The sequence below is a fragment of the Ictalurus furcatus genome, chromosome 14 (genome assembly GCF_023375685.1).
Source record: "Ictalurus furcatus strain D&B chromosome 14, Billie_1.0, whole genome shotgun sequence".
NCBI lineage: Eukaryota > Metazoa > Chordata > Actinopteri > Siluriformes > Ictaluridae > Ictalurus > Ictalurus furcatus.
In genome coordinates, this window is record NC_071268.1 from 13690816 (window position 1) to 13705993 (window position 15178).

The 15178-nt window shown below is 39.2% G+C and overlaps 1 protein-coding gene across 3 annotated transcripts in view; it reads left to right on the forward strand.

Annotated features, from left to right (window-relative positions):
- The window catches only part of mob2a (MOB kinase activator 2a), a 49681-nt gene that overhangs the window by 14243 nt on the left and 20260 nt on the right, over positions 1-15178 (forward strand). The window contains exon 1 of one of the 3 annotated variants that reach the window (XM_053642285.1): positions 7793-8069. The exons of 1 other annotated variant lie outside the window; for it this stretch is intronic. In XM_053642285.1, the coding sequence (XP_053498260.1) occupies positions 8032-8069 (38 nt within the window). In that variant the 5' untranslated portion in view covers positions 7793-8031. Of the gene's footprint in view, positions 1-7792; positions 8070-10821; positions 11184-15178 lie in introns of those variants that run through there. One more of the 3 variants, XM_053642283.1, reaches the window with a different exon arrangement.

A 15178-nucleotide genomic window follows, 5' to 3' on the forward strand; every position in this document is an offset into this window, starting at 1 on the left:
TGCTTTTGGCCCTGTTTCATCAAGTCTTATTTTCTCTTTCAGCAAGGACTATCCAATACAAATAAAGGCTATTCAGTGTACTGCACTGTACAGTAGGCCACTGAATTGAATTAAGAGTTGGTTGCTTGGATGTTACTAATGAATGTTCAGGCCTTGAAAGAGAGCAAAAAAGCAGCCAGAAAAGAAAAGCAGGAAGTCTTGTACACATCCATAGAAAGGGAGTGGAGAAAAAAAAAGAGATGGAGAAATCAACTACTATAGCCATATAGCTGTCCTGTATATCAGCTAGCAGACAGTATTACTACTAATTAGCAATTTAAAGCTCTAGAGCAGTTTTTATTTGAAGTCAGTGCTGGCAATAATTGCTTATTTGCTGTATATGGGCTGATTACTGTATGGATTTACAGTCTAATAAAAATGGGCCTGTCCCTATTCCATACTCTTCAAATCAAACCTGAAAACTCATTCAACCAGAAATGTGCTGACATTAAATCACAAAGATTTCATTATCTTTGATCATTACTGTAGTTTTTTGGGTTTTTTTTAAAAAGACTTTTGAAAGGTAAAAGGTACAATGACAGTAAACCAACCATAAAATAATTATAGTATAAAATTCTTTTATGATCCTTAAACTAACTTAAACAGTGTTGTATCACAGACAGCGTCGGTCGTTGGAAAGGCATCTACAGGGCGTGTCATTTGGCTGAATCTGTCTGTCTATCTTTCTGACTATCTGTTTGTCTGTCTATCTGTCCTATCTGTCTGCCTATCTATCTATCTGTCTGTCTATATATCTGTCTATCTATCTGTCCTATCTGTCTGTCTGTCTGTCTGTCTATCTGCCTGCATGATTGGCTTATTGGATAATTGCAGGTGTTCCTATTAAAGTGGTTTAAAAAAAAAAAAAAAAAAAAGTAAGATAGTTAACTTCCTGTGTAGTTGTGTGGTGCTTTCTTTAAGGATCGGTTTGTCCCAGTGAGGGTGATGTAAGGCAAGCCGAGGGGAATTGTGTACAGAACGTAATACTGTACCTCCATCTCAGTGTTGTGTAGGAAAGGAAGCAGCTGTCTGCAGTGGAGTTGATGCTCTGCGCTGTTTTATGTTTGACATCTACAGATGTGGCCACCTAGATCTCAGAGGACCAAATACAGACTGTTCTCCCAAGAGTGCAGAACAAAAATGGAACAGGGAAACACAGAGATGTTCATACAGATTAGATTTAGGTTCCAGATGAAGTAGAGTAGATTTTTCAGCAGGACAGTGATTTGGTGATGACTGTTCTGAATAGCTATTTGGAAATATAAATACATAATCAGGTAATTAATATTTTCTCTGAGTCACAGTGACTGAATGGATGTTTCATGGACTGAACTAACTTTTAGCCATTGATACACTCATATCATATCATATCATCATATCATATCATATCATATCATATCATATCATATAGATAGAAATATATGGGTGATATCCACTACTAGCTCAAAGTATGTTATATTCCTTAAATATGCTGGTATACAATATTGTCCCATCCTTATGTCAAATGAGCATGTATATTCTCAAATATTCATTAGAGGGCAGTAGTGTTACAGTCTTGTACTGTCCTGGCAAACTTTTGCCCTCATACACTTGGGTCGAACAATCTGAGCCTACTTCCAATAACTGGTTTTACTGCAGTTAAAATAGTCTTTTTCCCCCAGATATTTACTCAAACATGATTATAACAATCTTAACGTAAATACAAACGTTTGTTTTTATTCTTAAGTCATAATATATAGAGGACCATATTAATTGAGTTTATAATTAGTTGTTATTCAATGGAATACTACCAGAGGCTGTTTAGGAATATGATATTCTCATCATGACTTATTGAATGTACATTTGGAGTATAAACAGGATATCCATCCATCCATCCATCTTCTACCGCTTACTCCTTCTTCAGGGTCGCGGGGGAACCTGGAGCCTATCCCAGGGAGCATTGGGCACAAGGCGGGGTACACCCTGGACAGGGTGCCAGTCCATCGCAGGGCACACTCACATACACACTCACACACCCATTCGTACACTATGGACACTTTAGACACGCCAATCAGCCTACCATGCATGTCTTTGGACTGGGGGAGGAAACCGGAGTACCCGGAGAAAACCCCCGCAGCACGGGGAGAACATGCAAACTCCGCACACACATGGCCCTGGCGGGGATCGGACCCTGGAGGTGTGAGGCGAACGTGCTAACCACTAAGCCGCCGTGTGCCCCATATAAACAGGATATTCAGATATATTTTAGATTAATCTAAGGAATTCTCAAACAGGATTTGTCTTAAGTTTAGAGTGTTCTTAAATAAAGTATGTCCACTAATAAGGCTTTGATAAATGATTAAATGCAAGCTTTTTGTTAGTGGACTCAGACTTGTAACTCTTTTGTACCCTATTTTCAATGCAGTGTTAGTGGCAGTAGGAAGTTAGGCTTTATTGAAATGTTGCTTTGAGAATCCCAGGATGTAGCAGTTCCATAGAAGTTTGCGCATGGTGTAGATTAAGATTAATAGAGACATGGAGACAGAAGAGAAAAGAGAGTACAGTCCAGTACAGTGACACTGTGCAGTCTCCCATAGGTGCAACTTTGCAGCTCCAAGACCTCAACCCTCTGTACTGAATACCAACACACACAACCTTATTTAGAAAAGCCCACTTTTGTTTACGTAAATCATGCAGTTACATAAGTTTGTAAGTATGTTAGTCAGAGCCACGTAGTTTATGATGTTTGGACTTCTCAAGACTGCAGATGTGCAAAAGTCTAAAGGAATCTTTGCTCGGATTTGGACTAGGTAACTATGATTCATTACTCCTGTCCTGTTTTTGCCCCGGCCTCTTCTGCATTCCATTTCTATCTGTATTCTGGATATCGTATCATATTCATGTCCTGAGCAGCAAACTCCAACATCTCCACAGTCTCAGAGTCTGGAACAGATAAAGAAAGCAAAAAAAAAAAAAAGTAAATAAAGGCAGTGATGTAGAAGTGGCAGCTCTGTCCTTTGTCTGGTCTCACCGCTGCTGATTGATTTGATTATGTAGGCAGAATGTGCATCATGGGGCCTGTCATGTTTCAGGCTCCGGTCACGTCACTCGTACCACATGGTCTGTGTTAAACCTGCTCTGTGCTTCTCCACTCACAGCACATGCTGAAGGGAATGGGCAACAAAAGCCTAAACAACAAAAAATATATATTAATACAGTCTAGCTTTTAAAAACTTTTTTTTTTTTTTGCATATTGTCTTTGAAAGCTTGCATAGCTTTTGGTCTCTTGAGAGCTGGAGACTTTAATATATGTAAGTTGGAACATTCAGACTTTCATCTCTATTGAGTTCCAGACATGGCTCTACATCATGTTCCAGTACCCAGCTCTTACCATCTAACCTTTTTTATGGATGGTTCTTGTCAGAGACACATACCTGTGTTGTAGCTTTTTGGCAAGCATTTCACCAAGGGCTATCTCTGATAGACTCGAAGCCTTAAGCTCTGGAAAAAAAAGGCGAAATATGTTTGGAGACGGAGGTTAAGTTCAGATTGGAGCTAAAGAGCATTTTGCTCATAGGATATATGAGTATATGTGTGAGTGTGTGTGTGTGTGTGTGTGTGTGTGTGTGTGTGTGTGTGTGTGTGTGTGTATATATATATATATATATATATATGTATGTATATATATATATATATATATATATATATATATATATATATATATATATATATATATATATATATGTGTATATGTATATATATATATATATATATATATATATATATATATATATATATATATATATATATATTACACACAGTGAATATATTGCCTTATCAACACATTCAAAAACACAATGGGTTTAAAATAGATACAAAAATCTAGCAAAAGAGACAACTACCCAAAGTCACAGAGGCACTTTTTAACCATTTTCTATGCAGAAATTACTGTAGAAGCTTAATGCCTTCATGTATTAGCACAATGTGCTTTAAAATAAAATAAAAAAAAATTATGCTGTGTTTACTGAAGTTAATCCTCCTCCCATGTATGTGCATATTGACCTTTCAGCCTCAGATTTTCTTACAGTGTGCAAAGTTATAGGACCATCTGCAAACAGACACTGTCATTAAGATTCATAGCTCATATGAGATGAGAGAGGAGAACTGAATATGGTGTGTGAACACACTTTATGCGGTTTTCAACAAATATGTCCTAGCACAGTGTGTTCCTGCTGCAGCCAGGGCCCTGGTATATAACTGCTGGGCCTCACTGGGGATTGCATAACCCCCCTGTCTGCATTAGCAGATCAATAGCAAAAGGCCAGCCAGCAAGCTGAAGTTCTAATGAATGGCTCAGGAGCTGGTGAACAGAGAGAGCACGAGAGAGAGAGAGTCATTTATCATCTGCAGTCAGTCCTTCACATGAATGAACCAAAAAGCACGCGTGACTTCTTATGTAAGCTATGCAAAGATCTTCTGGTCTTTTTCTAGTTTCTGTAACATGGGAAAGAATGCCAAAATGACTCTTGATTATGGTTAAAGAATAGCATTAAAGAACAGAATAAAAGCTCTGGATTCCATCAGTGGCAAGATATTCCTATTCTGATTCATATCATCCAATCATAATGTAATATACAGTACGAGTAGGATTTAGGGGGTCAGGAGAGTTTGAATGAAATACATACATCTTACAATACTCTTTGGCTAGGAGAAGATTTTCCTTGGATTTCTCACTTGCCTTTACAGAGTCTGCTTATTCACAGTATCATGAATAACTGTAGATACAGTAGATCTTGGCTCCCGTTCATCAAAGTTCACCCTGGGGCTCATTTCTGTTTTTTACCAGAATCTTAATGTAGGGTTACTCTAAGCGAATCCAGCATGTGGTTCCCAATTGGGATTTTTTGCACATATTTTTATGTATACTGTATGTAATTTTAAGCTAATTTTAGTTTTGGTTAATTTTAGTTTCTGAGAAAATCAAAACCCACCCTGTAGAAGGTGGAACCTTAATTGTCATGACACACCAAGCTGAAGTCAAAGAACTAGCACCAACCAGGGCCATCTGAGGATCGCCCATTGTTCAATGATATTTTTGAACACTGCAGATAAGACAGAAAGTGGTAGGCATGCACGTTCTGTGTAGATACCATTCCAGGAGGTGGCAGGAGTCTGTATTTGTAATCTGAAAAAGAAAACAGGACAGCCTAGAACTTTGGGATTTGGGATATAGCCAAACAAACGAGCATAGATACCAGTTTCACACTACTATGAATCTGCTTTGTCATTTTGATGCAGAAATATAGCTAGCTACCAAAGATTACGCACTGTATGAAGTGGAGAAATAATGATTAGATTGATAGAAGTTGAAAACTGAAATACTCTGGGTCATGTGCCCTCTGGATAGTGTCTTCTGCTTGCTTTGCTGTTTTTGGTTTCCCTTCTCCTGTAAAGAATAGTTAGGCTCTGATTCAACATGCTCCATTGGGCCAACTAGTGCCAGCAGTGCAGGATGCATCATAAGCACTAAACTGACTCACGGCAGACACTTGGCTTGGTGTCTCTTTCACCTTCTGCATCTCACTTTTCTTGGATGTGATTTGTGTTATCTAAATGCACATTATATTATCTTGGCCTGGTGTATTGTTATTATCACAGCATTTGGCATTATACAGCATAAAAGGCATATTAAATCTGGGTATACACTGTTTTTAGCCTGATTTTGCTGTCGCAGACAAAGATAGCAAATAATAAACAAATTCTTTGGTTGTGAATTGAGATTGGCGGTATTAAAATACATAATGTGACATGCTCACTGGTGGCCAGTTTAGTGTGATGACAAAGATGATGACAAAGTTCTGCCATACAAATATGGTAGTGGCAGTGGCGATACATGAATGAAAATAAAGCATGCTAATGTGCAGAGAAACATCCTTATTATCACAAGCTCACTTTGAAGACTTGTGGTAATTTGCTTTAACAGCCAGTCTATCTTTAGAGGATCTTTATCGCATAATATGAAATGGAGGACATGTTATCACACAGTCTGTTACAGAATCCAGGCCAAGAATTTGTTGGGATCATTTCATGCCGTGTGACAAGTAATAATCTTAAAACACAGCTGAAATCACACAGTGTAAAATCACCTTGCGATAGTATGCAACATCTGGTACTCGCTGCATAGTCTAGCCTCAGTACTTCGCAAGTAAGTTTCAAATTGTATCACATTGTATGTTCTTTTTGTATCAGATCTCAGAAATATTTATTTTCACAAAATAACCTTATTCAAATAATATAAGTGAATCTCAAAATCCAGGGCATCCCACAAGTCTCCATGCATAGTGCAAATTAACACTTTTTAGCAAAATGTCTTCCAAAATTTTTCATACGTAGTTTATATTATATATATTAGGGCTCGGTATTGCTACCAGGGCGCACGGTGGCTTAGTTGTTAGCACGTTTGCCTCACACCTCCAGGGTTGGGGGTTCGATTCCCACCGTGGCCCTGTGTGTGCGGAGTTTGCTTGCTGCATGGATTTCCTCCGGGTACTCCGGTTTCCTCCCCCAGTCCAAAGACATGCATGGTAGGCTGATTGGCATGTCCAAAGTGTCCCTAGTGTATGAATGGATGTGTGAATGTGAATGTGTATGTGATTGTGCCCTGCAATGGATTGGCACCCTGTCCAGGGTGTACCCTGCCTCGTGCCCGATGCTCCCTGGGATAGGCTCCAGGTTTCCCCGTGACCCTGAAAAGTATTAAGCAGTATAGAAGGTGGATGGATGGTATTGCAACCAATTTGGTGATTCAATTCTTATTTACATGGTTTTGATTCGATTCGATTCAATATCGATTAGTTATCAATATTACATTTAAAATGTTAGTTTTGCAGACATTGCATCCATATTTTAATATAAATGCTGGTAATTGAAACCCTCCTATTTATCTATATTACTGAAATACACATTTACTTTAACAATAGGGCTCACACAATTATGTTTAATTCCTTTTTACTTTTACTTTGAGTAACAAACATTAACAAGAAATCATAAATATGTGCATACAGTGCACATGAGGTAAGCACAAACTGCACAAAACACATTACTATAAAAAAATGTAAACATTGTAAATGTGCAACAGTGAAATACACTAACAACTTGAAACATGTTTAAGATATAAAACCGTTTTCAAAATTCAAAACATGAAAGATGTTCAGGATGAGAGGCGAACTACAGATAATATTCACATCCTCTCAAGAAAAGCACGCGCATTAAGAATCGATTCGAGGATTTCCCAAATCCATATCGTTTTGTTAAATTGAAGATCGCTTAAAATATATATATATATATATATATATATTTACCTAACTGTAATAATATTTATTATTTCAGATGCACACATTCACAATCAGCCTACAACATGTCTTTATACTGTGGGAGGAAATCGCAGTACCCAGATGAAACCCCCAAAGTCTGCATGCTGGGTGGAGATGGGATTTGAACCCAAAACCTTGTGGGTGCGTGGCAAGCATGCTAGCCACTAAGCTAGACTACAGGTCCACAGTCCTCAGCAGTAACTTTAAAGTATCATATTGTATGTCATTTTTTTCTAGAAATATTTATTTTCACCCACATTAAATGTTAGGCATCCTACAAATAATTGAAGTATGTCTCAAAATAATACGCCACCTTTATTATGACCACCTGTGAGCGCGCGAGCGTCGGTAGCGTCCTATTTTGTCTTCTACTTATTGCGGTTAGGGACGAAGCCTTAGACTTTTCCCCCGCCCTTCTGAGAGCCCAATCTTCTCCAGACTCGGTGTAACCCTTCCCTGCGGAAGGACGGCGATCAGGGGAGGCGGTCTTGGACCCTCACATGGAAAGAGGCGCTGCACAAAAGCCTGGCTGCTCTTTGTTTTGTCCGCTAACCGCGAACAAGCAGCTCGGCTGCGCGGAGAAACAAAGCGAGACCCCGAGCGTCGCGGACATCAGCGCGTGCTCTCACCGTACTTCATCATGAGGTTTAAACGAAACGGCTCGTACACTTTGAATAGGTAAGAGACGTTTTCTTATTCACTCACGCGTTTGAGCAGTCACACAAGGGCACTGTCACGTTGTTGTTTTTAATAAATAAATATATGAACTTTTGACTCGTTGTATGTTTTTATAAATGAGAACGTGGCGCGTTCACTCGGCGGTATGTGTTGCATTTGCATCGTTCACGCGCGTGTCGAAGTAAACAGACAAGTAGCTTAATTTGTAAATGACTTAAGTAATTATCACAGCGCGGAAAAGTATTAATTATGTTGAGTTTTAAAAATATACGTGTCCTTAATAGACTTAACATAATTATTCCTGTTTGTGCACTTGAACGCGCAGCAGTTGTGACTGAACTGCCAGTTTGTGGTGACTGAATAATTGTCATAAACTCCTGTTCTGAGTTGTTTTTTTCCTTTTGAAATTAAATGGAAAATGTGCAGAAAGGAGCCTTTAGCATCCTCCTATCCACCCATTCATTATGTTTCTCTCAGGTTTTCTTGTCTAAAAGTCAAACCGATTTTAAGGCCATTCATTCTCGGATGTTTAAAACACAAGTCACTTGCTGTTGCTCTACTGCACTATCCTCTGTATTTCTTTTCCCTTCTTATTTAAGAACGCAGTCTTGTTGTTGCTTCACAAGTTTCACAAACCTCATCACCTGGTCAGAATAAAATAATAAAAAACTTTATCCTGGTAGTGTTCTTGTTTCAGCTCAAATTTTATTGTCCCTGTGAGCTATAATAAAGCTTTCTGGTTTCAGTTGTTTAAAAAAAATCCTCAGTGTATTGGGCTCAAGATGTCTGTATTATTAGCGCACACATCTCTTTGTATCTGTAAAGTGGTTTATCAGTTGAGAGAAAATGCTGCTGTTCAGACGGTGATGTCATCCCCAGCTCTAATCTCCAGGCCGTAGCAGTAGGAAGCTGTAATCATGCCTGCTCCGCAGTGAAGGGGGAGAGTCTTTCAAATGCGTGTTAATCGTTTTCTACATGTTTTCCTGGGAGATTTTGCTGTCCTCCAGGCTTTTTTTGTTTCCTTGAATGTGAACATGTAATGAGATCAATAAGAGAGAGTGGGGCGTTATAACATTTGCTTCATTTGACACGTGATGGGCAGGGTCAATTCTAACGTCTAGTAAATTTAATACTGTGGGAGATCCATCCATCCATTCATTCATCCGTCTGTCCATCTATCCATCTTCAGTATCGCTCATCCTACACAGGGGAGCCTGAAGCCTATTTCAGGGAACTTGGAGCACAAGGTGGGGGACACCCTGAATGGTTTTCCAACCCACTGAAGGGAACAATCACACACTCTGTGGGAGACTTAAAAAAAAAAAATTAAATCAATTATTTTGTTATACAGTAAAGAACTCTTGTGTAGCGATACAGGGTTTGCACCAGATGAAACACTTTCTTTGCTAAAAGATATTCTTAAGTGAGTGCATAAAGGTTCGGCACAGTGTGATGCACAAATATAGTCAATCGCATAATAACTGCTGATAGGATTGGGTCATCCTTGTTGCATGACACGTTCCTTTGTGTTTTTTTTTTTGTTTTTGTTTTGTTTTTTTAAAATTACTCTTGGTAACCCTGTTGCAACTAAACCCCATGCTTTTAACCATCTTGAAATCTGAGATAAAAAGAGTGTCAATCATGCTAACTGTTGGTCAACTCACCATTGGCTTGACAAAACTAAATTTTGGTTTAATTTGCAAACAAAACGAACACATTAATAAACGTTCTACCTTCATGCCATGTGCAGAGTGAGTGTCAACGCTGTAGCTTGTTGCTGATTAGAGCAAATGATAGTTAAAACTCACCCCACTCTCCCCTACATTAGAAACTGAATCAATACTAAACGGTTAATCTATTAAGAAGCAAGCTTTTGCAGTTAATGCTCCTTTTAGTGACTCGAGAATAGAAAAGAATATGATGACATTTGGGTCCAAATGCCTATGCAGTTTTGTTTATTAGGAAACAAAAAGAGGGAAATTTGTTAACCCTCAGTAGTTTTGTATGTTCAGTGTCTAATTAGAGATCATAGTGCATCTATACTTTTTTTTATTTCTGTCATGGGTTGCACCTGATCGAAGATGTCCTTTTGAAATTATTTGCACCATCAAGACCCATCTAGAGGAGGTTTTCTCTGTAGTCAAGCTAGGATATCTCTGGAGACTGCCACATCACTCCTGTAAGGTGCAAGTAGGCATGTTTTTAACAGATGTATCAATGTTTAGATCTTCAATTTTGACTAAAGTTTTTATGTATATTGTATTGCTGCATTTTGTGACTTATTTTCATTTCAGTTAGCACAGATACATATGACTTCATACATATAGCTATTGTTAGTGTATGCAAATGTTTAATTCTTGCTTTTAATGTTTGTTCTTGCTTTTAATATTTGTGTGAACTTTGAAATTTGCCTTAGTTAGAATCTGAATAAGCACCATAAAAGACCATCAAATTCAGTAAAATGTCTGGCCTGAGCTCTTTCTGCAGTGACCAGTCAGCAGCTTGCTGCAAATGTTATTTGCCAACCTAATGGTCCCGCCTCAAGTGTCCAAGCCAGCGAGAGAGAGAAAGATGTGGAGAGAGGAACAGACAGGAAGAGGGCGGGAGGTGGAGAGATACTGACAAACATGTGGAGATTTTAAGAGAGGGAGATATGCTAAGAGACTGAGGCAGAGTCAAGGGGGGGGGGGGAGGGGAGGAAAGAGAGAGGGAGGGAGGGAGGGAGGGAGGGAGGGAGCAAGAGAGAGCATGAGGCTGGCAATAGCAGCAGCGCGGAACACACAATTGCTGAGTGATCGTGCGAGGCCGGCTGTGCTCGCCTACTGCGGACTCTGCTGTTTGTTTGCTGACTGAGTTGTGCCAACGGGAAACCGTCAGAAGCTAGCGCTGCCTCCCTCTGTGCTGGGATCGGGAGTGACGTGGCCAGATTGCCACTGCAGAACTTTGCAGGCAGCCATGCCAAAGCTGTAACGGCCCTCTCCCTCACCTGTAGTCTCCCGCATCTGGAGGGCGAGCGCAAGGGGATAAGGGGAGGACTTTTTGGACCTCAGCTGAGACTGACCGCAACACCAGCTGCATGGGGGTTCTAGTGTGTTGCGACTGCTTCTTTTATAGGTACCAGATTTTTCCACCTCTTTCTCTTGCTGTTTACTTTAAGCCTGCAGGCATGTAAAGTTTCCTCTCTCTTAGTAGTATAGTTCTGATCTGCTTCTCTCTCCTCCGGTGCTGCTGGTCTTGGTGTTGTGTGGTAATAGACGTTTGAGTATACAGGGTGTCCAGGGACCTTGGGTTTGAGTTAACATGGCAGTTCGCCAGAGTTTTGTGTCACCGCAGGCCATGACATGGCCTTTTTTTTTTTTTTTTTTTTTTTTTGGGTGAACTTGAGGGCAGTGCTTGCTTGTTTGGACATGGTGTTGTCATTTAGCTCCTCCACCCTTTAGTACCAAGGGCACATTTCACCCTGTTGGAGGATAGTAGCAGCTCTGTGCTTCTGCTTGGAGTCTATTATAATAAGTTTGCAAAGTGTTATCAGGCCAATGCAAGCATGTGCTCATATGTGGTGTGTGTGGATAAAACAGGATTTTTCCTTTCACATGTGGTTGAGGTTTTATACCCACTGCAGGAAGGTTCTATATATAACTGTTTGCTGCAGCTCCAAGATTCTTGATGATGCTCGCCAAGAGTAAAGAGTCACATCTGTATCTGGTTAAATGCATCAGACTGTAGTGATTCATACCTCCTTTCCTTTTTCATACACACATTTGGAGGAACAGCCTGGCCTTTGTGTGCTTGCTGTGAGTTGTGTTCTGCCCTCCTCAGCAGAGATACCTTGCATTGGGACCCTAGATTACTTCGAGTGCTAAAGTGAGTACTCCTTATCACCACTGTCAGACAGACTGCAGAGTTAGCAGGCTTTCAAAATAAGGATCTGGGCAGTCCTCTTTCTTTGTTAATTATGTCATTCAGTGTGTTAGTTTATTTCAAATTCTCTTCCTTTCTATTTTACCTTCATTATTTTTATGAAGGTGCATAATCAGCAGCTTGCTTAATCCTGATTAAGCATCTCATATGTACATACACACACGAGTCAATAAAGAAATCAATGAATGGAAAACTCAAACAGTAGGCAGAAATGAACTGTTAACTTCTTTTAGTGTAAACAGCCATCGAGAAGGGTGGTACATTACTACAACGCACTGTACTTACACCATCCCAAAACCATTTCCTGTTTGGAATAATGTAAACAAAGAATTGGCTGAGTTATGATTTAGTCCTGCTGCAATCACTACCATCTTTTTAAAATAAGCAACTGCATAAACGTGTGCGACTCGAAGGCATTACAGTCGGATGTAACGGTACATTTAAAGTGCTTAACCTGTTTTTGGGGCAACAAGCAGCTGTATCAGCTTTGTCATCTGACTGAGCCTCCGTTTTGTCCTATGTGCTTCAGCTCCTGGTCATCTGAATTCCTCCTAGCTTCAGCAATTCTGTGGTGATCGTCATCTCTCAAGGTGGAATTAAAAAAAAACAAACCCTTTGCTAGACTTTGATTTGTCCTTTGCATCAACATTTACATGATGAGAACTATTTGCTGAATCAACCCATGAAGGGGTTTTATAAGCTCTGTTACCTTCCTTTTACAAATGAATAGCATTTTCTGCTATTTTATTATAACAGATTCCATACATTTTAATGCTAATAATAAATAGCCTGAAGGACAATTTAGACAGGATGCAGTGTGTCAAAATGAAAAATTTGATGTGGTATAATAATAAGAAGAAAAAATTATAATCTCTGATTTTACAGAATGACTGATCAATTTGCTGTGGTTCAGAGACCATCATTGTATTCCATTTTTTTTGGGGGGGGGGGGGTATATGCTTACTATTTTGAGTGCATCCACTTAATCTAACACCTGATATTTAAGCCAACAAGGTCATTGTGTAGTACTTTCAACTTTTAAAAAACAAACAAACAAAAAAACCAAAGTAAAATTAGATGTTACATTAGATTACTTTAATGACTACTTACATATCGTCACTATATTCATCATGTAATATGTTAGTAGCTGTAGGTGAGAATGTTTAAGCCGTTAGGGGGAGCCGTGGAGTAAAAAAAAAAACGTGTGGGGAAGAGTCTGTTAATTTATGAAGGACTTCTGTATGTGGATGTGATTATTCCTCATACGAAGTGTACATCTCAAAGTTAGACTTTTTGATATATAAGCCGGGCTGCAGTTGTTAATGTTAAATTGCATCACTAGGTGATCCGTATTCCCCAGGACTTTCCTCTCAGTTTGTCTCCCAGTCAGGGGAGTTGTGTAATAGACCCCCTGTGTCTGTTGTGCTGTTGATCGTGTGTGTTTCTGTTTATCTCTGTACCTCTGCATTCCGTGCCGCAGTAAGCACGCGATGTAACGCAAACAGGAATACTGCACACTCACTCAGCGTCAGCTCCCAAGGTCAGTCCATTCAATTGGTGCCTGGCAGCAGAGAAAAGAGCTCTCTCCCTCTCTGGCCCTGCCAGCACATATCTGCCTGATTACCTCAGAGCTTGGCAGATGTGCCTCCTTTATTTGTTACTGGGAATATTGCAGAGTTTATGGCCAGAATCCTAAAGAAACCATCTTGTCATTCTCTTGTAGGTTAAGTGACATTCAAAGTAGAAATGATCCTCCTTTGTTTGTGTTGCCAGGCTTTTATATATATATATATATATATATATATATATATATATATATATATATATATATATATATATATAATATATATATAATATATATATCTCTCTATCTCATGAAGCGACTTGTAAGTTGAGGAGAAGTGCAAGGAAGGACATGGTATTGCTCACTGAAGCATGTTCCTGCATACAGGTCACAGGACACCAAATCTCTGACACTAAATGAAGTAAATTGATGAGTTAGGAAGCTTTACAGGACAGAGTGTGCACAGCTTATTGAGTATATAGGCTGGTCTCTGTACTGCACCGTTGCTTTTTTCCCCACATACTGTTCAGTCCCAGTTGATAATGAGTTTGCTTATTCACTGTTGAATTTACTCAGGTGTGTGAGAGCAGTAAAACTGCACAGCAGCAGTTCTTTGCAGAATGGACTTATTTGTGGAGACTTCAGCACACAAATAACACACAATTAGCAAATTTCTCCTATTCTCACTAGGGTTGCAGTATGTAAGGAATTCTGATGAATAGTTGAACACAAGGCAGAATGTAAGCTCTATACAGATAATACAAAATGCATATTTTTCCCTCAGGCATCCCTTTATTGAAAACTGTCTTTAAAGGAGAATGACTTTTTTATTTTTTATAAATCACAGCTGAAGTATAACTTTTATTTTAACATTCTTTCCTTCATCTTCAGGAAGTGCTTTATTCTGGTCAGGGTCATGGTGGATCCAGAGCCTATCCCAGGAACACCTGGAACGAGCTGGGAATACATCCCTGATAGGATGTCAGTCCATCATAGAGCACCATGCATGCACACATTTGTAGTAGTTGGTTCACCTTAAAGAAGCTAATACACGTGCTGGCATGTTTATGGGAGGTGTGAGGAAACCAGAGAATCTGGAGGAAGTTAACATGTGTAGGCTAACTTGGACTCGCCATCTTGTAGCTTTGCTTAACTGAAAACTTCCAGAACATCCAGAAAATCCACAGACCTACTGGTTTTTATTTAAGCAGGTTGGCATGTTCAGGTGCTGGCGCAGTGGCATTTGTGCATAACTGCAAGTTTGTCAACCTATATTTATTTTCTTTACTTGGTTATTTATTAATATTTCAGCACAGCATCACAGTACAGGCAATGCATGCCATCGTCTTTCTTTGTAAAATGCTCCCACTTCAAGTCTCACAGCTTCTGTTTTGTGTAAATTATTTCTGAATCAAGTGATCAGTAATTACGCTGCGCTCTGGCATAAATGTTAAAATTATGATACAACTTTAAATTACCTTAATAGAGGTCTGGATGATACTTTTTTTTTTATGTAGTTGACTTAATTCTTAACAACCTTTTGATTAATCAACAGCCCTAACTTAGTTTGTTTGATTTAAGTGTTGAACACAGCCAAAACTGTCCTCTTATTTAATTGAAATGA